This window comes from Patiria miniata, unplaced genomic scaffold (assembly GCF_015706575.1).
Source record: "Patiria miniata isolate m_02_andy unplaced genomic scaffold, ASM1570657v1 HiC_scaffold_8, whole genome shotgun sequence".
Taxonomy (NCBI): domain Eukaryota; kingdom Metazoa; phylum Echinodermata; class Asteroidea; order Valvatida; family Asterinidae; genus Patiria; species Patiria miniata.
In genome coordinates this window covers 10251448-10276732 of record NW_024037075.1, presented here as the reverse complement: position 1 = coordinate 10276732, position 25285 = coordinate 10251448, and the positions used below count along the sequence as shown (strand labels likewise).

The window sequence follows — 25285 nt, the reverse complement described above, 5'->3', positions numbered from 1 at the left end:
TGATGTTGATGATGAGGGTTGAGGGTTGAAAAATAGCGCGTGTAGTACGATGAACTCTCAAACTATTTAACAGTCAAACATGAAACAACATAAGAACGATCCAACGGTTTTAACTACAGCGATAAGCGAAATACTTGCAAATATTTAAGCGACGAAGAAGCAACCAGTGCAAAACCAAAATAGCACTTCTTACACAACTAATCAACAGAGATGCCACAGGGTCTGCTTGAAAAAAAAACGGAACTGGGTCTGCTTGAAAAAAAACCGAAACGGCTGCTTGAAAAAACACTCCGTGTCCGACACAAAGTCCCTGTGTCATCTTTATCTTGTAGCCAAGCCAAGTTCTGTTTATTTTTTAATTTTGCTTCTATGGCCTTTAAAGCTGTCGGTTCATTAAATCACTTTGACTTTTTCCATATTCCTAATTTTTATTCTGCCTACCCAAATTTCCAAAACACGCACGATTCCACAACACTGCTGTCGGTGTACATGATCCTTGCACTACGCGATGCGCTTAACGAAAACATGGTTGGTACCCGCATTTTTTGTATTCACATAAATCACTGCGATCGGAAACCACCGATAGCTGAAATGATAGACTTGATTTCCAGGCTGAATGCTACGTGTGCTTAGCACACAACACGCCCGCACGCGGTGAAGCACGCGCGAGGCGCCGTTGTATACTGCGTGCAAGTACGTTGGCCGCTTGTATCGCATGCAGGCTCGGCAACAACATACACAAAGACTGTTTTTAAGACTACTTCAACGAACAACGTTGTGCCATGCGTGCACCTAAATGTACTAAATCAAGGTAAAAATCAACGCATTTCCACAGTTTTTCTTCTCTTTTTCTGGTTAATTTGACGGCCGGAAAAACCGGAATTTTGTGAGATTTTTTTTTAAACCGGAATTCCGGTTAAAACTGGAAAAGTGGCATCTCTGAATCAAAGTGATCTTACTCAGCTGATTGTAGAGACAATTACCAGTTCAGTTTGTGGCCTCAAAATACTACAGTTCTCCCAAAATGATGTGATTTCAATCAATAATTCTCTACAAAATAACAGCTGTCATGTCGCTTTTGACTTACGTGTTTGTGACTTTGTTACTGAAAGAGCGCCCTACATCACTTGCAAGGAATGTAAACAAACGTTCATTCATAAATTTTTCTGTCCGGAACAAACCTTTCAAGGCGTTGTCGCCGTCAACTTCACATTTCAAGGGGGAAGTTTTAGATCTAATTCTAAACTGCCATTTAACCGACAAATCAAGATTAAATCCCTTAGGGTTGATTTTCCAAGAATTGTCAAAGGAAAAGAGGTCTTTTCCTTCTAACTTCCGTTCTGATGACGTAATCAATTTTTTTTCGCGCACATGTCTTGTCTGCATTTAGGTCATCATGTATATTCATTTTGAGGCGATTACCGTAAATTTCGCCACAGACATCCACTGAAAATGCGTTTTGGACATGTTTTAACCTGCCGCTAGAGGGTGCTCGAACTGTTCAAGGCGTCACTGATCATTTTTTTTTTAAAGATCAACCCATACAGACACTAACATCATTGAAAGCAAGTTCATATCTTATTCCACTTTCAAATCATTAGGCACTTCCAGTTTCGACCGGAAGGAAGGGTCACGTGATTTCACACACACACGACAAATTTAAGATCATGTATTATCATACCAATTCCCGCAAAATTCACGTTCGGGTCTCTCACGTTTGATTTTATATTGAAATTCAAAGAATGATGTGATGGACAAATTTGAATATTAGAAATGGTAAATTTGAATGATAAACGTTTAAAAATAGCTGGAAAAACCCATATTAATCTACTAAGGGATGACAGACTCAATTAACTTCAACTAACCTAGTGTTCATTTTACAGCACCTCGTGATATAAACCTTGAATCCCATTACTGAAAATCTATCAAGTAAAAAACGTACCTGTGGTTGACTTCACCGTTGTGGTCTGTGTTGTAGTTGACTCAGGTGTTGTGCTCACAACAGTTGTGGTGATTTCCTCAGTGGTGGATGGAGGAGCTGTGGTGGATGGAGCCTCAGTGGTGGATACACGGACTGTGGTTGTCTCAGTTGTTGTGGGTGCCGCTGCAAGAAAAACATTTCAAAAGTAAAGACACAGTAAACTCTGGCTATTAAACCGACATCGTATAAACCGTCACATTGCTTAAATCGGAAGTCCCGATTGTCTCTAATGCATTTCCATTGATATTTTCATTTCTAGGTCGGCCTTTGTAAGCCGCCATTTTGCCTATGTCCCATTTCCTAAAAACCACAAAAATTCCTCTGTATAAGTCGGAATCGTGCTCTGCGGTTTGTAAGAAGTGTCGAGTGAAAAGTCCCACACACTGCTAACTGACATCTGTTTATCAATGGCACGGCCCGTGATTGATGCATCGGCCAGTTTTGAATACTTGAAATACATTTTAAATAGTTTCAGATACGCTCATTACTTTTGAAAGACTCTGTGTAAAGGCAAGTTCTTTCATGATAACATAGACAATGTCCAGAAGCAACCCATTTTTTTACTACTCAAAGAAACAATAGTGAGATTGCCAGCAGAATGCTGTGGTAGAAAACTCCTAGGTGGTTTTTGGCGGGGCTGTGGTAGGAGCCCTTGTAGTCAACACATGGGTAGTTGTTCTTTCAGTGTTTGATGGGGCTTCTGACAATGGCAAACACAAACAGAGCTTAACAAATGCTTTCAAGACATACATGTATAATACATATTAATGTTTAAAGAGATGCTTTTGAAGACAAAATCAAGTGATTTGAACTATTGAGAATGACATATGAAGGGGCAGGCACCATTCAATTCATTTGATAATTCATTTGTTAATGCAAATGCAGAAACCTGTGGTTGTTGTCTCAACTGTTGTCAGTACAGTAGTTGTCTCCTTAGTTGTTGTTGACTCAGGGGTGGTTGCTACAACAACTGTAGTACTTTCTTTGGATGTTGTTGTTGGTGCAGTTGTTGTGGACGGAAATTTTGTAGTTTCACGAATTGTCACCGTAGTAGAAATAGCCTCAGTTGTTGATGGAGCCTCTGCAAAAATGAGTCATCAGAACAAAAACATTGCATTTTGTTCTCAACACTGTGCAATCTCTACGTTTTAAATAAAAACGTTTTTACATGTGGCCAGATGTGTTACTTATTTCAAGTGAGTACACAACACCTATATCGTGCAATATTCTACAATTGGGACATTCAGTGGCAATCCATTTACCATTGATTCAAGATGACAATATTTGTTGTTTTAAGTTGAAAAAAGAAACAACAGATTTCTACAACTTTCTGCCTAGAAGTACATAAAGTGCCCTACCAAAAGAGAAATTAAGGGGGTTCAACCCCAACTTCAATGGCCAGAAAATGGGAAAAATGAAAGGAAACACAAAAAGATGTGTTAAAAAAACACTAATGCCCCGCAACTGTATCTGTTCCCTTGACATGACACACCCTTTTAACATCATCTTACCTGGGTCACATATTCATTTACATTCTTTCTTTTGTATTTAATAATTGAACCCTTGACATTTGACCTATGGGGTCTGAAAGTGACTGGAAATCCTAAGAACAAACCACATAGCTGTGCACACATGTACTATTTGCATCGCTGCTAACGTAGAGGGCGAATGATTTTATATCAGTCGCAATTCTGGCGGGACCGCTGCTGGTTGTTCTATAGATCTGTCTCCAGATCACGTAGGAATCATGTGGAATTAAGAACACGGGGGTTTTTGTTTTCCTTTTCCAATGCCATCTCATACCAATGATTTCGTGGATTTGAACAAAATCAGAACAAAAACAAAGGCTTTTTCGCAAATTTGCGAAAAAGGCCCCCCCCAAAAAAAATCTTAACGAAAACAAAGACTGTTTCGACTTGTTGCCGTACAGCCAACTAGAGATTGTGGTTGTAGCTAAACAACCACAGCTATAGCAGTTCCCAAAATGTTTTGATTGTCTATCAGACAACCAACTGGGCTGAAAAACTTGAAGAGCGGTAAAAGGGCTCTGAGTGGTCTTTATTACAAACTAAATGACAAGGAAACCCGAAGAGTGGTAAAAGGGCTCTAGGTTGTCTTAAAACAAACCAGTCAATCAGGAAAAACATGAAGAGCAGAAAAAGTTCTCAAGGTTGTCTAGAAATAAGCCAATCGGCAAGGAAAAACCTGATAAGATTAGGGCTCCAGGTTGTCTAAAAACAAAACGTTTAAACAATCAGGGAAACCTGAGGAGCGGTAAAATGGCTCTAGGTTGTCTAAAAGTGAGCCAAATGACAAGGGAAAACCTGAAACAAAACAAGCGACCGGGGAAACCTGAAGAGCGGTAAAAATGGCTTTAGGTTGTCTATAAAGGCAAGCCAAACAGCAAGAGAAAACCTGAAGAGCGGTAATATGGCTACAGGTTGTCTAAAAGCAAACCAAGCGACTAGGAAACCTGAAGAGCAGTAATTTTGGATGCGCACGGTTTTCGACTGCGGATGCCAGTGGTGTCTTGTGGCGGGAACTGTAGACTCTTATGTAGGACAACTCAGAGCATATTAATTCCAGGAGTAGGACTCAGCATTGGCAACAAAACAGATCATATACATCAAGGCTATTCCAGCAAAGCAGGCGCAGGCACATATCTCACCGCATCAAGCTCCCCCTTACATGTATTCTCCGACAAATAGGGTGTTTAGCCAGTGAGATCAGGAGGCGTCAAACACATTTTAACAGCAGCGGAAATCCTTGTCTAGCGTTAAATTCTTTCTGTGGGCGAGAGACCATGGCGGCCGACCTCGGCTGCTAAAATTGGTGAAGTTGCCAAAGTTGTTGGGTGTGATTAAAATAGTGATCACTTACCCAAACTTAAGGGTTCACACTGGACAGGATCCGACGGACTACCTACTGCTGACTTCTCGTGGGACAGCTGGCCTACATGTAGACCGAGTCCATTTAATCGTTTTGCAATGTTAAAAAAGTCACGACTACGAGGATGAAGTAAATAAAAGGCGATGAGATGGAGAAAGAACATATAATAGGTCTAACAACAAAGTTCAGCACACAGTTGGCGTGCTCAAGCAGATGGCAAAATAAGGATCCAAGACACAAAGTTTCACCAATGTAAAAAATGTTGCTAATCTGTAGAATACCTCCTCAGTTCATCAGCTTGAAAGACAAGACTCCAGACCACAATAAATGTGACCTCGTATACCAGACGTCGTGTGATGGCTGTGAAGACACATGTATCGGAGAAACAGCTCGCACTCTGCAGACCCGATACAGAGAACACACCAGTAGGTCAGCCCCCTGACAGCAGTTGGTGAACATATATCCACTCCAGGACATAACATCTCCGTGGACAATTTTGTTAAGATCATCGCCTGGGAGGACGACCTCTGGAAATGCAAATTTCGTGAAGCTGTGGAAATCAGCAGGCACCGCCCTCATATGAACAGAGATGGAGGGTACGAGCTGACCCATGGGTGTATGACCGCCTCTTGTCGTATGACCAAGCCTGGTCACATGACCGGTCACATGAGGGCCTCAACAACGCCAATTGATAAAGACATCGTGATGGTGTCGCAAGCTCCTGATACGAGCTCTGTAACTCAAGTATGAAAAAGGTATCTTTAAATTACTTAAAGAATATGTTGTTCTCCCTTTGTCTGTTGGCTCTTGTGGTAAGTGTATGCTCTAACAGGTTTGTTCATGGTGTAATTCAAGGATTTTCTATTGTTTCTGATCATCAATCTTTTGTTTACAACCTTTTTGCAACAGCTCCCATTGGTTTTGTGCACGTTTTCTAATCGGGGTCGTCCTTGATTTGAGTCCTGTCCTCATTGCAATTACTCGGTGATGCTTCACAAGTGTGTCCTCGATTTACACCATTAAACATGCACACAAGCGTACACATGTCACACGGATGGATGGACAAAATGGAAACAGTATGCCCCTTCAGTTATGCCGACGAGGCATAAAAAAAGAAGCATTTACACTTAAACACACTATCCTCCTTTGCTACTGGCCAACGTTAACAATTTCAGGGGAAGTAAGTAATTCTTTTTGTGTCTCTCCTACAAGCATAAAATGTAAAAAATTCCAGCTAATTGATTTAGTACAAACCTGTTGTAGTAAACACAGTTGTCCTCTGTGTAGTTGTAGCCTCCGGTGTGGTCGTTACAACAGTTGTTGTTATTCCCTCTGTGGTAGAACCCTCAGTCGTTATCAGTTCAGTGGTGGTAACTGTTGTTGAAGGCTCCTCTGAAAGGTGATTGAAATGTACTCACAGTAGTTGTCATTGTCATGAGGATGACACAAACGTGCTTAAGGATTCAAAAAGTGTAGGCCTAACCTTTTCACCCAATAAAAAGTGTTCCATGGTGGAATGGAATGAGCCCAGTACATGTGTACATAGAGAAGCAATGCAGTTCAGTATAAAAAGCGAAAATGTGATTAAAATGATTTTGAAGAAATAACCGATGCATTATTGTTTTTTTAAAATGTGTACAACATAATGTCTTCCTTGATTGTTTGTCCTCTTACATAATTTGTGTTTAAAGCTCAATTGTACTTTTACCCAAAAAGGTCCCAAAATAAATATAAAGGCCTAACTACTGTTTCCACTTTTTTTTCACTGCAAATCAACTTCGTAAAAAGCAAAATTACAGGACTAAAATCCAACAATGCCCAATTCGAGCCAAATTACAGCTTTTTCACTTGCTCAATTGAAAAGAAGTAGGAATTTGCCAACACTGCCTAATTACTTAATAATAATGATGGTCAAGACAAGTGTACAAATTTAAAATTGTAAAACTTATTTTCTAGATTTTATTTCTTCACTACAGATCCATAGAAGATATCAAGCTGAAATGATAGCTTTGCAAAAAAAAACTATTGTAAGATATTATTACAATTTGCCGGCGAGTCACTTAGGTGTCGCATAAGCACAAATAAGTACAATAACAATGCTATGACACCCACAATGCAAGATGAAAAATAGATCGCAAGAAAAAATGGATATGAACAATTCTCCTTTTAATTTGTTTAATTTTTATTATACATGAATATTTCATTTAATACTGTAGAGACTAAATGCAGAATGGTTCAGGATTGAAAGGAAAAACAAGAAATGATTCGAAATGTTATTTGCTTGTTTCATCATGCTTCTTAGTTAATATTTCACAATTATAACATTTATGGATGGATTCAGAGCATCATGCATAGACTGGCATTGTGAAAGATGAAAAATATTTATTTATGTATTTAACATTTAAAAATGTCGCCAACAATAATATTTGACATCAATAGGCAGCACTGATGACTTCCCCCAAATGGCAGCATGATCACAGTTTCAATCTGTATTGAAGACAATTACATTTTAAAACAATGAAGCCAAAGTTTATCCAGAGTTGAAATATATGAAACAGTGTCAGAATTTCATAACCCCTGTTAAAGAGATCTTCCAATGGTTTTGTGACTCATGACATCAGCACTGACTGGGTGGCACAAGAAGGTAACGACAACACTGAAAACATCCCAATGATATGGGTTAGGCACCTATCATAAGGCACAGAATACCTATGTAATGAAAACTGGTGGGAGCAAGTAAACATGACAAATGCCGGCAGATTACCATTCACTGGCACAAACCTGTTGTACTTGGTACTGTTACAGTAAACTCTGTAGGCCTACTTGTAAAAGGTGTTGTTCCTGGTAACGCTAAGGTGACAAATAAAGACAAAGATGATAAATCGCTTGCTACTTAGAATGAATTCATGAATTTAATACATCAAAAATATTCAACTAAATTTCCCTCCACAGTTGTGTGAAGGGAGTCTACTATGGAAATACCTAACCATTGATCCACTACTGCTGCATATTTCCCTGGAGGGGGCAATCCATTTGCTAAGACTTCACACAATAGCCTACCTACAATGGCCCACCATGTTCTGCCTTTTTTTCTTGAGAGCCAGCCTGTAAGGATCTACAGTGAGCCCTCAGTGGGGAGGGAGGGATGGATGCTCTATGCTCAAGTATTCGCTAGTAGATTCTCTCCAGATGACTGGGGCGGGGGGGGGGGGGGGGGGGGGGGGGGGTCTACTGCACTCATGTTACCTGTAGAGCCATTAACAGGGGTGGGAAACAGAATAATACTGTGTGTATACAGGACAGGACAGGACTAAAAACATTGGTTACGTTTACTGGTCATTGTCATCTGTGGAAGTAAACGTAATGGCCAGTGTAAGATATGTGTAAACCAACCATCAACATAGGGTACAACTTAGCCTTTAAGCTGGTCCCATCTACTCAGTATGCTGGGAGGAAGTGCAACAGATACTCTGGTTGCCAGCAATACCATTTTCCCTGTCTGTCTCTCTGTATTGAGGACATCTCGAAGGTAGCAAGTTGTGAAAGTGTTTGGAGTTTCGAAGACTGAGGTCTTGCTTCGGTCAAGGTCAGGCTCACTTTATGTGCAGCCGTCTGTCACAATGGATGGAAGCTCCCTAAAAGCAGTAGACAGCTTCTGCTATCTCGTTAGTGTTGTGTCTCAGAATGCCATGATAGATAATGAAGTCAATGTCCGCATTGCTAAAGCTAGTGCAGCATTTGGCAATCTGCAACGGAGGCTTTGGAGTGATCATGGTGTCCGGCTATCTACCAAAGTAGCAGTTTACCGTGCAGTTGTGTTAACCACCTTGCTCTATGGGTGTGAAAGCTAGACTCCCTTCCTCTGCCATATCAACAAATAGACCAGTTCCACATGCACTGTCGAAGAATTGCCAATATCAAGTGGCAAGATAAAGTCCCCAACACCAACATCCTCAAATGATGAATCACCACTGGGATTGAGGTTCGGATCATACATTGTAGCTGCACGCTTATGCTGAATTGGTCATCTTCAGAAGATGGACTATTCCAGAATTCCAAAAGCTCTCTTCTATCGCCAACTGAAGGAAGGAGCTCATTCGTGTGGAAGCCAACATAAGCGTTTCAAAGATGTGCTTAAGGCTAGCTTCAAAGCCTGTAACATCAACTGTGCAACATGGGAGATTACAGCAGCAAACCATACCCAATGGCGCTCAACCTGCAAGATGGCAGCAGAATCCTTTGAGGAATGGTGCATACAGTCTGCAAGAACCAAACGACTGCAAAGGAAGCAAAGACCAGAAACTCCTCCACATGCTGCCCTTGTTTGCAACATCTGTGGCCGGCCTTGTGCATCAGCCATTGGCCCCATCCGTCACCAGCGAAGTCACCATCACCAATGAGATCTGACGATAATGATGGCTCACTCCACCATTGCATGATACTCTCTTCAAATAGGCCCATGTTGTCACCCATCTTGTGAGCATGTATTTTAGACTCGTCCGACCCACTTGACAAATGTTTTGATCAGTCACAATCCAGCATGTGATAGTATCCCACAAAGTTGGTGGACACAGAGGGACTGAAGTGATAAATAGTTGAGTACACTTCCCTCGGTGTGGTTCAGTTCTGCTGAGGTACCACTTCAAGGACCTCACCGGACACCATTTTTTATCTTCTGGAATGGATTCTTGGTGAGAAATGAACTGTGGGAATTAGTTGAACACCATTTGGTTCCCATGTGATGTGGCCAGATTCGATCGACATGGCATGGCGAAAATACTCCAATGTCAAGTTGTTGTTACAGCAAGTAGGAAGGCAAGTTTACTTTGGTTAAAGGTAGAGTTTAGGTTAAAGGTAGAGTTCATTATTTGTCATTTGTGCATTTTTTTAATTTGAAGCAACAAAAGTGCTCAAAATCTAAAGAAGGGTGTTTAACAACTAACTTGATGAAGATTTAACTCAGTCAATGCTGTATATTCTGACCAAAAAAACCCAATATTTCTGAATCTCGTTTTAATTCAAAAGTTGCTGAGTCATGTTTGAAATTTAGCCCAAAATTGGTATCTGGGACATGTTCTCATTCAGCCGATTGCAGCTACATGATGTCACACACTGAACTAATAATTTTGTCACTTACTCTTTGCAAATGATATATTCTATCTATAAGCAGAGTTGTTTGCCCAATTGGTTCATACGGAGTTTGAAAAGTGTTCTTGGTGAAAAGTGTATCCAATGATGGAACCAGTTTACGAGTGGGAGGTCTCTGGACAAACATTTCTTGAAGGATATGGCTTCAAGGCTTGGATGTAAGACATTGAAGAGTCACCCACAAACCCTTTATGATGAGGAATCTTTGGAGATTTTGAGTCCGTATATCTGTAGGGAAGACAGTGCTTGTTCTGAGATAGATCACTGCTCCAATGAATTTTGGGGTCTGTGTGGGAATTGGTTGCAACTTTGCTTCATTGATGAGGAATACCCAAGGCCATGGCCAAGTTCGCGCAAGGACTATAGTTGACCAATGGTTAACTAACGTTTGCCCGAACTCTGTCTAGTCGAAGGTGGTTGACTACGCTAGTCGACTATTTGGAACCAGCCTACTGGGGTTGGTTGCTTCGCTGGTAACCAATAGCCGCGCGCATGCATAACGCTAGCAGAGAGCCAGGATTCAGAAGTTTTGCGATGACATTTTGACCAGCGTTTGACTAGAGACGCTCGCACGTTGCTATCAGTGCGCAGGCGTAAGGTACGTCACAAATCAACCACTAGTCGACTAATGGTCCTTGCCCGAACTTGGCCCTGGTTGAACATTTTGCCTATTTCCTGCTTTGACTGACCGACTTTCAGCCAATCATTCAGGTTCATGAACACCATGATACTCTGTTTGTGTAGCTTTCACAGTCCTTCCTTGAAAACTCTTTAGGGCACATCCCAAGGAAATTTGAAAGTTCGCCGTTAATTTCCTGGTCTTGGCCAAGTCTGACCCTGGCTTGAGAACAGGCTTGCATAAACTGACTTGATCAGAAGTAACAATTGGTTTAGCTTCTGCTTCCACTGAGTCCTGCAATTTCCCAGCAAATAAATCTTGACTCAGAAGACGGAGTGACTCCATGCGTTTTTTTTCACTCCATCAGAAGGGAAAAACAGCGCTTCCAGTATGTTGCTTCTATGTACTTCCAGTACTGAAAAGCTGGCAAACTGTTCCATATACAAGGTTTCATCTTAACAGTGGAAGGCTGCTGACAACACGTAAGCTAGAATAGTGGTACCATCCTCACTTCCACTGACAAGATACTCTGATAGAAGTAAGGAGATTGTGTCAGCATCTTTATTTTGGCGATAAAAACTGTCGGAAAATGACTCTTAGTTGGTTTAGCGTATCTTACTGACATTTCTATTTTGGGGAAATTGGCTCTGGAAGGACTCGGATATTGCAGTCCATTTTCGAATATTATAGTATTCAATTATTTGAAACTGCACTGGACTGAATATTCATATATTCAAAACTTACCAAACACATTTTACACACACCTAAAGCTGCCTTCCTTGCTGGTCAAAAGTTGCATACAAAGCATGCCAGTTAAAAATTGCATGCAGTGATGGATATTATTGAATGCAAGAGTGTTTTGCAATTGCAGTAGAGGTACTGTTCTATCCAGGGAATTACCCGGCTCAAAGATACATACATGAACGTGTCGACAAGAAAGTTACCGTTGACAAAAAAAATTTCATCTGACAATGAAATGCAACTTTACAATTAAAATTACTCCCCAGTCAAGTGTGTATGTACCATAGAGCTATATGAAGTTACTAGAGCGCTAAATCGATGTACAAAGAGATGCCTGATAGGCGCATCCATGTTTGTAAACAAACCTATGGAGAACTAGAAATTTTGTACCGGTACGTATTTTGTACATCTATTTGCATATCTGCATTTGTATTCCATACCGGTGCGTTATCGAAGCCAATACACCCAAATTTGAAACACATGATCAGCAAAAGAGCGAGTCATTTTGCTCTACGCAAACAGCGCAACGCGTGCGCGTATTCACTGCAGATGCTTTTTGCCATGACATTTTCTGAACTGTCATGACGCGCTGAAGTTGTTTGCGCATCTTCTACTTTCACGTTACATGTAGAGTGCAGTCAAAATTCAATCCATCTAATTTCCTTGTTCTACAAACACGCACATGTATTCAAAATGTCTGCACCTAGGATGTTTCAAAGCCTCTCTACACGCAAGAATGAGGAGTTAGGACTCTAGTAATTTAATATAGCTCTATGGTACGTGCATAGTTTCTCTTTTTGAATATTTAAACTGGCAAAAAGCTATTCGAATATTTGATTGATGATCAAATATTTCAATATTCGGTATATTCCGGACATCCCAAGACTAAGATAAAGGCAGAACAGCTGGAATTCCACGGCACTGAACAATTCTGATGCTGAATCAATCACTGATGTACCAGGAAGGCATTTGTCCTCGGGAGGAGAGTGCCTCCCTAGACTCAGCAACTGAGAAAGAGGTGGCCTTGTGGAGAGCGCTGATTCCACGTTACAGGTTACCGAGCTCCGAGACGATCTTATCTCATCACCTAACATTACGTTGTCTCTTGAGCACATTTTCAATTCAAAAACTCAGAATTTCATGCGAAGAAACTGACGGAGTCACAAGTAGACTGAGGACACTATATTTTACTCTGACTGGAAAATTTCTTAGTCAAATGCCAGAAGGCAAGGACATTTTACTTGAAAACCGCAGAGAAAAAAAAAATGGGGAAAGAGGTAGAACACGGTGGGTAGACCACAGGGTATTGTAGGTAAAGGCTATTGTGTGAACTCTTCGTTAATGTATTGCGCCCTGTAGGGAAATATGCAGTAGTAGTGGCTCTACAGGTAAGATGGATGCAGTAGACCACCCAATTTTATCTATGATTTACAATCAGTACTTTGGTGACTCATTTTGATTTTGAGTTATTCCTTCATAATTTTATCACTCTTTGATGGAGGTTGCACTTCAACCAGAACGTAAGACTATAAAATGAGAAGTCTTGTGATATAACATTGATAACAGTCTGTTAGCTGTAACAGTTTAGGTAAGCAAGTAGTGTATCTCATTCTGTAACACCAATTCCTAATCAACTTCTCATGTTGCTGTTATTTCCCTCAGCCATCCAAACCTACGTTCAACACAGCCTAAGTAGTCCAGTTGCAACGGTGTGTCTTCTTGAGGTTTTCTCTTCAAACTAAATTGTAAGTCTGTGACAAATCGGATGGGCTCTGTGAAGATCACATTGATGGATTGGTCCTCGATGAGTTGAATTGTGAGATCCTGTGAAAAGGCCAAGGTTGATAAAAAGTCAGTGAGAAAGTTATGGCGACTAATGGTTGGGTATTCGCCCTACATGCAGCTAGATTAATTGGCAGAAGTTTGCTCTTCTGCTCTGCTGAAGGAAAGACTTTTTTCACCTGACAGGACAACCAAATATTTTATTTGGAGTGCCCATTGAGAAGACTGGCATTTATTTGGCATGTGCCACTTGCCAGAAGAGCAGGAGAGACACTCAAGTATTTAGGGGCTAGTCTTGGCCCAACTTGTTAGTGATCGATAGTGATGTTTGCATTGTTGTACCGCACCTTTCTCGCACTAACGTCTTGGAAAACTTGCATCAACAGGGGCTTGGCCCTTTTTATGTAAATGAGACTGTTGGTGTAAATATTAATATCTTCGATCGAAACGGTGGCTTCCCATTTGATACCAATCGTCACATGTGGGGGTTAACTGCATTGCAAATCTAATTAGCAATGCTGGATCACCGCACGTAGCTATATGTTTACAACTGCTGTGCCAAGACAATCAACTTTCCAAACAAAAAAAGGTTAGCATTCAGCGCTGAACGTGCATGACTGACTATAAACCATTTCTTGATTGGTTCCCTAGGAAAGCCCTGGGAGAAAATGAAGAAACATTTAAATGGCTACTACAGGATTCCAAAGACGTTAGTGCAAGCAGGAGCACTGCAGAGGCGGATCCGGGGGGGGGGGGGGGGGGGGGGGTGTGGGGGTCAAACCCCTCCACCCAGCTGTCAAAAAAAAAAATTCATACAAATTCCTAAAAAAAAGTCAATCCCTCCCCCCCCCCCCCTGCTGTGACACCCCAAAAAAATTGTACTGGTATAATGTCTGCCTGTTTAAAATATGGTACACCATTCTGTAATCTAGTGTTAATAATCGTCAAATTTGAACAGCGCCCCCTATTGAAATATGGTACCCCCCCTCCTCCTCCCCCCCCCCCCCCCCCCCAGTTTTTGATTTTACGGAGGCCAAGTGTCCGGAGAAAAAAAAACCTGTGTACATTTTCATATTGTTTTGCTGATGAACCCCCCCCCTGCAAAAATTCCTGGATCCACCCCTGGACTGGTCTAATCATGCCGTTAGATTTGCAGGATCCGCTATCGACCACTAGCGTCTTGGACCAAGGCTAGTAGGGGCCACCATTAAGTAAATTCATGATGACAACATAAAATAGATACATTAAACTATTAAAAGTTTAGGATGATAATGTTTTGATACTCTTACCATTTTTATGAAATCCAATGATCTATTCACACTGTAGCTCAGTGTCACTTCTAGTGGTAGGGTCACCATTGCCTTTATTCGAATTCCCCTTATCTCTGCTGGGGTCCTAAACATTGTCTCAATGATTGAGTATATGACAAGGCTATTGACTTTCCATTCATTCTGTGGACCATAAAGTGTGTTTTTGTCATTGCCGTCAGAGATCACCCACATTTCAACCAAGCCCAGTTCGGTCAGTGATTCCAGACATTCTTCTAGAGGCAAAAACACAAAAAGATTCAAATCACCAAATGCTTTTAAGAACAAATATTCATTGTAAAAAATGAGTCATCTCTGCTGAAGGGGTTGATGTCAATGTAAACTACTTTTAATTAATATAAAATGTCATCAGGAAATATGTAACTTAACTGTTTGCTGGCATGAGATACGTCCTTTGCTTGTTGTGTTGATCCAGACTTCACAGTCAACTATAGTACATCAACTTTGAATGGAATTGTCTACTTACAACTACTTTATAAGTTTTAGTCAATTGTGATGATTTATTTATGATTAATTGTTTGAAAATAATGACCAAGACTGAATGATTATGAATACAAAGAACTACAGAATTTAACAGCCATAAGCATCTAGGAATAGCCATAGGCGTAGCCAACAGGGGGGGGGGGGGTGGTATTTACCCCCCCCCCAATATTTTGTAAAAACTGCCTTTTCCATTCAAATGCCCTTTTGCCCTTTTTTTCAACGAACTTAACCCCCCCCCCCAAATAATTTGTAGAGTGCCCTTTTTTTACAAAGTGCCCTTTTTTTCTGAACAAGTGCCCTTTTCAAAAGAAGAAGTTGTGCCCATTTTTTGGGGTGCCTTTTTCCGAATTTTGCACATGTATCACCCTGAAAAGCACCATATATTGGCCCTTTGTGTGCATAATTGTCTGTTTTAAACAGTGCCTCCATCGTTAAATGGTACCAGTCCCCCCCCCCCCCCCCCCCCCACTTTTTGATTTTATGGAGGTGAAGTGTCCAGAGAAAAAAACTTTTACAAAAAAAACGTCTACATTTCACAACGGATGTGCAAGTGCCCTTTTCCGAAAATTCTCCCCATAAAAATGACCGTGCTACGCCCCTGATAGCTTATGTGGTCACAAGCTGTCCACACATGTTGAAGACTGTTATATTTTGTTGGATTTGATCCAAATGATCTTTGCAATGAATACTTCATTCCAATAATTCAGCTTAATTGTAATTCTCCTTAAATGTTCCTGTTTGTACTGACAAATAACCAACAATGACAAATCAACCAACTGATAGTCTAAGCCTGCAGGATAACTTGTTTTCCCACCACCAAACCAGAAAACTGTAATGTAGATTTCGAAATTGAAAATGCACTGTTGTAATCCTTGCTGTTAATCTAGCACATAAACAATACCAGCTTAACATTTAAAATTTCAAACGTTGTTGTCAATCATGGCCACAGAGGCTACCTACCTGAAGTGGTAGTTATTGCAGCTGTTGTGATCTGCTCAGTTGTGGTACTCGGGGCAGCTGTAGTTGTTGGAGGTGCTTTGGTTGTTTGACCTGCTGTAGTTGTTGGTGGTGCTGTGGTTGTGTGAACTGCAGTGGTAGTTAGAAGTGTTGTGGTTGATGGCGATATTGTGGTAGATGGAGGTGGCAGAGTTGTAAATACAGCTGTGGTTGATTGGAATGGTGTTGTTCTCAGAGGCGTGGTTGTCTTCACGGGGGAAGTTGAACTAAGGGGTGTGGTTGTCTGTGTCGCAGATGTTCTCAAAGATGTGGTTGACCTTGCTGTGGTTGACCTTGCTCTGGTTGTGGATGGAATAGTTGTAGTGGACCTCAAAGCTGTGGTTGACGGTAACGTTGTGGACCTTATGGTGGTCGTTGGAATAGTTGTAGTTGACCTCAGAGTTGTGGTTGATGGTAACGTTGTGGACCTTATGGTGGTTGTTGGAATAGTGGTAGTTGACCTAAGAGTTGTGGTTGACGGTAATGTTGTGGACCTTATGGTGGTTGTTGGAACAGTGGTAGTAGACCTGACAGCTGTGGTTGACGGTAATGTTGTTGACCTTATGGTGGTCGTTGGACTAGCTGTGGTTGACCTCAGAGTTGTGGTTGATGGGATGGTTGTTGTTGACCTTATGGTAGTCGTTGGCTTCTGTGTAGTTGTTATCGATGGTGTTGTTCTATGTGTTGTTACTACAGTCGTGGTTACTCCTTTCATAAAATGATTTGAGGAAAATTGAAGTTACATAGAAAGCTGCTTGAAAATACATAATATTGCCCACTGAATGCCAGGGGAGGGGGAATAGATTTCCTCTGTATATGCAAAATAATAGATCATCCATTGGAAAATAGGGAAAATTATACCAGTAACTCTTTTTCTCGTAATAGGCAAAGGTTTGGTATTGACAGTCAAAAAACAATAGAAGCTCAGAGTGTTGAATGTCTGAAATTATGTGTCTAATAGAATGTATCATATTAAACGCTTGTAAAAAGAAAATTTACAAATATTATTTATAATTATACCTGGTGTTGTTGTACATCCAGGGATAGGATTACAGATCATCTCATATTTAATGTCCTCACTGCTTCCAGAAAAGTCCAACTCGCATTTGCAAAGCTCGCATCCAATTTGGACTTGATCTCCAGGCTAGTAATAATGTTTAAAAAATCAAATATGTTGATTGCTTGAAAGTTTTGTTTGAAGGTGAGAGTACAAACAAAATTATGCTAAATTATGCATTTAAAAAATGCTAAATGTCGAATACAAGAATGATGGAATGAGGAATTACATGCAAGCAAGTTAATAATTTTTTTCCAATTTGGATCGGATGGTGTTCTTGTTAAATTCTCTAATCTAAGACAAACAAATAACAGAAACTGACCTCGTAAGTTTTATTATTGAGAACACAAGGTCCCCCACAAGGTTGCTCGATTTTCACACACATATATGTGTCCCAGGCGAAGCCAATGTGGTATTGCAGGAATTTTTCATTCAGGCCATCGCTGTAGTCTCGGAGATACCCTTCTTTGCACTTACATGGTATGGGGTAATCCATAAAATGCGCAAAACTGGGATTACAAAAGATGTCTGTTGTGAAAGGAGGGGACTGTTGATTGTAATTGTTATAGTCTTGATCTTCACACGGAATTGGTTCCACAATGTGACACTCGTCGTCGCAATCTATGCACACACACAAAAAAGAGACGTTATATGAAGTGTTTGCTTCACACTAATACTGAGAGCACACTCAGGTGGCACTTCACTGAACAAAAGGTGAGGAAAACCATGGGTTATGAACTTCACTAGTAAAACAGGGTGCTGTACAGCATGTGTCAATAGAAGTGTAGCAGTCAATCCATAAATATATTAAAAATACTAGCACTTTCTTTTTGTAAAACATGAGTCTGAATGTAAAGTAAGTATTCTACACAATGGTCTTTATCCCATCTCACTTGGACAGCCAGTCCAGAGATATAGCTAATTAAATGAAAGTACTTGAATTCCAAGTTGGACCTCTTTTTTTAAGTTACGGCCAACTCTAAAGACTGTAACAATCTTTTTGGGCCACTCTTCAGATTATCTGGTATCTACTGAAAGGCATTCATAATACCAAGGTGTGTGGATGCCTTTCTTAGATACGAGATCATCTGAAAAGCGGCCCAAACTTTGTTGCTTGTTCACTGTTCATATGACCTGCAGTGTATGTATATCAACAATTACAGGCGAAATGATGTCCTGTAGTTCTGTAATATTAGTGCTCCCTCCTAGTTGCCAACAAATAATGTTTGATAGGGTAAAAGTATTGGGTTGAAATCAGTATTTAGAAATAACAATAAAAGTTGTTGCTGCAATGGTTTTCAATGTAAAAGTAAGACGTGTTTCAGATAATTACCTGGTATGAAAGGAGTAGTACCAGGTGTGGTGGTTGGTGCAAGTGTACCTGTTTTGTTGAGAAAAAGTGATAATTATCAGTAGGGGCGCAATATTTTAATGATCGATGCATCGATAATCCCTATTCTGAAATGCCACAATACAGCATCATGATACATAACTGTGTATATGTAGAGATACATACAGGGCGAGTAAAAAAAAGCGGAACCTAAACACCAAAAATTATATTTCATATTTAAAAAAACATATAGCAATAAAAATAATAATGACTGGAAAGCCAATTTCATAAGCTACTTTTAGCTGAAAAAAAAAAAAAAATACAGAAACTGCTCTATCCATTCCAAGAATATAATTATAATCATTTTAACGCAATGACCCTAAAACCTGTTTCGTCCAAAAAAAAAAGGCAATTTATTGTGTATTCTGACTGTGTATTTTGACCCAAGTATCGTGAGAAAGTGGTACTGTTACATCCATCCATTGAATTTCACACCCTGAATATGGAGCATCACTTTTACACTAAGCATATACAGATACTTGCCTGGTGTTGTAGGAAGCGCAGTTGTTGTTGGTGCTTGGGTAGCAGTAGTTCGTACAGTTGTGGGTGGCACAGTTGTGACTGTAATATAATACTGAAATGTCAATCGGCTTGTAAAGTAATACCCATTGTAAACCAATGGTTATTTTGCTTGAATTAGCCATCTGTTAAAAAAAAGGTAGCCTCAAGCTATATACATGTACTCTCAAGGCAGATGAGATGGTCCCTGGCATGTTTAGGGGAACCTATAGAAAAGGTAATGGGGGGGGGAGAGATTTGGCACTTTTCATGATTATGGACATGAAAATATGTCACTGTTGTGTTAAGGACCTTTAAAAAAAAATTATATGGATTTTCAGGTCCTGAGGGTTGGGGCAGCCCTAAAGCCAATCCATAACGGCATGCTTATTTGCAAACGGTACTCTAACACAAAAGTGCTCAAAGAAATTGTCATCATTCCATTTAACTGTACAAAGCTTATCAAGGATTTCCTCGTAAATGTAGGGCCTATCAAAAATTGCTTTGATTAAAAATAATAATTATTATTGTAATTATGAATCATTTCTGGTAATGAAACCAAGGATTCCTCAAAACGCCCTTGGCACTGTAGCTCGCAATAGTAACAATATTGAGCTTAATACTGAAGGAACATTTTGCTCAGGCAACACAGTCTGTATCAAATCAACATGCATGATAAATGCACTGTAGAAGAGCCACACCATGTGCACACACCCAGCTGCGCAATCATTATGTGACCAGGGAAAACAGGCTCTTCATGTTTGAGAGGGAACATTTTATCCTGCAGTGGCTGCATGGCAGCAGCGCTGTAAACAACTTGGCTGTTCACAGTAATTAATCTTACATGTGTTCTACTGGGTAGCTAAACCCAAACTGGTAACTAGCTAGGCCACCATTAAGTGTAAGTCGCTGCTTACTACAAGGAAGTCCGAAACGGCTGCAATGTGAGGTGTCATGTGTTTGACCCAAGCATGATGAGGATGGCTGTTCTTCACAGTCATGTCTTCAGGCAGAAGATCTGTGTTGAGATCGCAGTCGAATGCTGTAATGTCATGACTCAGTTTTGAAGCCAGGTATCCCCCAACAATGTCAATACAATCGTTGGTGTATCTGCGTGACCGCGTTCTTTTAACAAATTAGACGCAAGTTCGCTTAACTGTCGTTCTGAAACTTCCGCGACCAAATGAGTTAATCGCGGAAAACGATCGTCTATTTGAGTTAATTCAACTAATGTTTCCGACCGCTTACGTTTTGTGTCAGACATGATGACTTAGTTTTACAACATCCAACCATTTTTTTATTCTACATTTCACCAACTTTAAAAAAATTACACGGCAGATTCCTGATCCACAACGTACGTTTGTGAATTTCCCGCACAATAACACATCGATTGCTTATTAGAACCACGCGGAGTTCGCTAATACTGTAGACAAAGGGACTGTAATCGGTAAAAATGCGCTTTGTGTGTATCCGCTGGATACACTGTTACATTGGCCTGGTGCCAGTCATCTGGTATGTCGCCTGTATCAAGTAACTGCTGGTATACAATCTGTAGAACAGGTGCCAAGGTAGAAGCATGGTCTTTCAATATCTTAGTTGGTATTTGATCTGGACCAGTAGCTTTTCTAGGACAAAGCAAGGCAACCGCTTCTCAACTCCCGTTGTACTAATTTGAATGTCAGGCAGGATGGGAAAGGGGCTAAGATTCTTTGATGGCATGGTGTCAACAATTTCTTTTGTAAAGACTGAGCTGGATGGTGTCAACATCTTCTTTTGTAAAGACTGAGCTGTATTGTTTGGACAACACTTCAGCCTTGTCTTTAGGTGAGATCACAACCCGGTTTCCTGAGACCAAGGAAGAAATACCCATTCCATCCTTCTCCAGTGATTTAACATACTTCCACAGTTTCTTGGGAGCACTCTACTCATTCTCAAATATGCCATTGACGTAATGGGTGCGTGACTCATCGAGCTTCTGCTTAATTTGTGTCTGGAGTGCTCTATACTTGGTTCAGTTCTTCTGTGTCTTGAATTTCTTGTATGTTGTGTGTCTCTGTTTTCTGCGTCTCATTAGACATTTTATTTCTGGTGTCTTCCATGGTAGATCCCATCCGCCTTTCAGATGTTAAGTTGGCACTAGTGGCCTTGGCAAGGGAGGGGGGGGGGGGCTGACAGCGCCCCCCCCCAACTGAAAAATTCCTGGCTACGCCACTGGTTGGCGCATTCTTGTCCATGATGCTTGTGATCTGCAGCTTGAAATGGGTCCAATTTGAAGATGCAGTACGTGATTTCCATGTTGTGCTAAAATCAGTGGCAAAAGATTCAAGATCTTCTTTGAGCCCTTCATTGTCAGCCTTGTTGTGTAAATAAACCGTTCTGGGTTTCTTCCTGTTTATTTGTATAGTTATGTTGCAGTCGGCAGTCACGGCCTCATGGTCACTCATACCGGGAACGACATTCACGTTTTGTAGGCTGTCAGGAGCGTAGGTAAGGATCAGGTCGAGCACATTTCCCTTCCTTGTAGCCTCAAGGACAAGTTGATCTAGGTGGAAATTGCTGACAAGGTTGACCAAGGTTGACCTGTGGTTTTTAGCGACATGTTTTTCACATAAGCCACAAGGATACTTCACTGGGCCGGGATTTTCATGGATAATATCCGCTAATCATGAGGAAAATAGGCATCAGCATTATCATACATGTAGCAAAATTCATGTGGGAGATTTTAAAGTTCTCATGTTTGTCAGTGCACCCAAGCTGTGGCGGGAGTACGAGTCCGTCACCTTGGATCAAAGTCACCCAACAGGTTCCCAATTTAAGTGCGTCACAGTTACATTGCAGAAAATTGTAGAAAATTCCATCAACAATTATATGAAACACAGACAAAACTCCAGCAAAATCCAACACCTTTCAATGAGAATTAAGCAATGATAACTTGCTGATGTTTAGAATCCTCACGTTTCTCAGTACACGCCAGCTGCAACAAGAGTCTGCTATCTTGGATTGAACTCACCCAAGTGCGTCACAGTCACATTGTAGCGAAATATACTAAGTACAGGGATCAAAACTCCAGGAAAATCCAACCAGTAACTAATAAGCGATTGTAGGTTAGGTTTCAGTAGACTACCAGTTTGTTTTAGGTCCCAAATGCCCTGATTAACAAATGTGTACAAAGTCCAGGGGATTTGGAGGTGGAACAAAAAGAAGAAAAAAATCTTCAAATATACACCTTTAAGATCGTGTCACATGACCATTGATTACATCATAATGACATCACTTGTCCAAGGGCCAACTTAATCTTGGATTCTTCGTCTGTGCCTAGTTTGAAGTTAATTGGATTGTATTTTATGTCATATTTTGCTAGTATAAGAACATTTTTAAAAGTTGAAAGTTAATAAACAAGTACCAAGTGGTACAACCCACAGCGGTTACACAAACAGCACTACTGCGAATTTGGCAATGCAATGGGGCGTAATCTAATATGCAAATTAGATGCATGCGCATCAGTGTCACAAAGCTGTAGGTATTCAACAGACTCACTGGCAAAGCTGTGATACGCGTGTGGCATGAAACAGTATAATACACCCTGAGTAAAGTGTCCACCAACCAACCCACCCACTCACCCACTCACCAACCCACCAACCAACTTAAGCAGCTCAAGCCCATGGTGTGTTTCACACCGCCGCCGGAAAAAGCAGTTGATGATGTCATCATGAAGTCACTTCTGATTTCGTATACTGGCAATGTATCTAACTACCAACCAAGTTTCAAGAAAACTGGATTTAACCTTTTTGATGACGTCATCATGACATCCTACACTTGTCAGATTTAAGTGCAAATATAAGTATGTATGACCTAACATACCTATTACAAAGTTTGAATTTAGCTTGTACTGTTGATGAGATATGGCTTAAGGGTACAAACAAAATTAAAATAACGTCACCTCATTTTTTGCCTATAACACATCATGACGTCACTGTGCGGGACACAAGTTCACCTTGGGGTCTTTACAGTTAAGTTTTATGGGAATTTTCTAAAAACTAAAATCTTAACAAATACAAGAGCTGTTTAAGCTAGAAGCAAACACAGGTGAGGAAAAAAAAACAGCGTAGTGTAAAATATGTTAATACATAGTGAGTTATGATGTCTTCCCTCTAAACCCCCCCCCCCCCAAAAAAAACACCAATCCCACCCAAATATTTATAGCTCAGTGATGTCAGCAACTCCATCTTTCACCTTAACAAAGGTATTATCATAAAGAATTGTTTGGTTTTAAACACCAAATATATATTTAAAATCATTTCAATAGAGATTCACATACCTGTACAGGTGGGAAGATTGATGTCATTTACGCAGTCAAAATAGTATTGCGATAGCACGAAGTTAAAACGACACGTGCAATTTTCACAGTTGTCCCTGATATAGGAGTAGCCCTCCTATATGGTTAAAGAAAATAAGCAAAAAAAAAGAGAGTGTTTGACTTGACCAATTTTGGGCAACATGTTCAAGTACAAAGAATAGTTATCAGCATGCAATTTCTACATTAGCAAAAAGAACATCATCAGGGATTTTTTTTGTAATAACTGCAGAAATATCAATATGACATAAATCAAAACGTATAAAATGAAAATTGAAGAAAAATAGAAACAATATAATTACTTAAGAATTAATAGATCATTTTAAGTGTTTTCTTTTTTTCAAGTTTACTCAATTGTAACTTCCCTAATTTAAGTTACTCACCTCATAATAATTACCGAGCTCATCAGAGCAATCACAGTTCTCTTCCAAGCGTAAGCACATAAATGTACCATAATGGAACATGTATATGCTGTCAATGTCTCCATTGGGGCCATCTTTGTAATATCCCTCTTTACATTTGCAATCTGGATCAAAGGTTGGGAGGATAGTGGTGCACAGGAAGTTCTCATCAAATGGTCTGTTGCCTCCCACAAAGTACTGTCTGTCACATTCTATTTCTTCGTCAACATGGCAGTAGTCCGGGCAAACTTCAAAGCAAACAATTTCAAAATGCATAACAGTGACTTCAAGGAAGATTTTTAATTTACTCTGTAAATATTAGTAGATAAATTACAAATCTGTAAAAAGCTTAAATAAACTACACAGGCTTCATACCATAGTTTAGTGGATTGGATGTTAATTAAAACAAAACCAAAAATAAACAAAAACAGTAGTGTTAAAAAAACACAAATGCCTTGCAACTATGCATGCCTATTTCCACGACATAACACCGCTCTATTTACATCAACTTACCAGGGTCACATGGAACGTTCACTGATATTGTTATTGTTTTCTTTAGGTCATATATGTGATGTATTGATGCCTATGATCCTATAATGAATTTTAGTTTCTTGCTTTTCTGTTGGAAGTCATTGTATGTGATTTAAGCAAACTGACTGGATATTTTCAATCTTAAGCAAGACATTTCTCAAAGGCAAATTCTTTGAGCATAATCCTTTGAGCATTTACAAGGCCTACATGGAAATACGAATGTTTACATAATCAAAAGAAAATATGGTTATTTGAATAAGCTTGAGTAATCATCATGACATCATATCTTTGGTTTTTAATATTTCGTGAAAACCTTGTGGAGACGTATTCATCTATAGAAATTGCCCTTTGGAGATGTACAATCTTTTGTTCCCTAAAAACACGTCTCCAGAGGGTACGGTGTATCAGATCACACGCACACCGTCGCACACAGACGGACAAGGTAGAAACAGTATCCCCCTTCGGCTTCACCATAAAAAAATCTTTACAATAGTCAAATAAACAATATAACTATCCAAAGGGAATACAATTCTTATAAGCAAAACCACTCAGTTTTGACACAAATGTAATGCTTAAGAAAATTGTATTATTCTGTTGGTGTGAAATGGAAGTTTTTTGCCTTACTTGTGATGCCCGGAGTGGTGGCAGGAGGAGTTGTTTGTTGGGTTGTAGATGCTTTTGTCGTTGATAGCAAAGTCGTTGATAGCAAAGTCGTTGGGACTGGTGTTGTAACTATTCAGTATGTGCAAAGAAAGAAAATTAACAAAATAGCCATTAATAGTCCGGTTCACAATGTAATTGAAACGTTTGGGGATCAGCAAAACTGTACATTTTTTGGGATGCTTAGGATCTACTGAATCAAAAATTCAGTAGTTCAGTAAAGAGGTCATCCTTAAGTTATTTTCATATATCATTATCTAATATAGCTTTTTTGACAGTCAAAACCTTGTATTCCCTTTCGACCGAAACAATAGTTACAGCCCTGAGCCAGTGCATTTTGGGAATCAAATATGGTTGCCATCAACATGAAACCAATTTTAAATTTCACCACTGCCGCACAATTTTGTTTCTATTACTTTTTTGGCAG

At 40.0% G+C, this 25285-nt stretch overlaps 1 protein-coding gene across 1 annotated transcript in view; it reads right to left on the bottom strand.

Annotated features, from left to right (window-relative positions):
- LOC119719719 (mucin-5AC-like) overlaps window positions 1-25285 on the bottom strand; it is a 111554-nt gene that overhangs the window by 60187 nt on the left and 26082 nt on the right. Inside the window, exons 13-23 of the mRNA XM_038189218.1 lie at window positions 24823-24930; window positions 23650-23915; window positions 23231-23345; window positions 18898-18975; window positions 18358-18405; window positions 17347-17645; window positions 16988-17111; window positions 15932-16675; window positions 6125-6262; window positions 2871-3062; window positions 1943-2104 (exon numbers count right to left, since the gene is read on the bottom strand). Of these exons, the coding sequence (XP_038045146.1) occupies window positions 1943-2104; window positions 2871-3062; window positions 6125-6262; window positions 15932-16675; window positions 16988-17111; window positions 17347-17645; window positions 18358-18405; window positions 18898-18975; window positions 23231-23345; window positions 23650-23915; window positions 24823-24930 (2274 nt within the window). The remainder of the gene's footprint in view (window positions 1-1942; window positions 2105-2870; window positions 3063-6124; window positions 6263-15931; window positions 16676-16987; window positions 17112-17346; window positions 17646-18357; window positions 18406-18897; window positions 18976-23230; window positions 23346-23649; window positions 23916-24822; window positions 24931-25285) is intronic.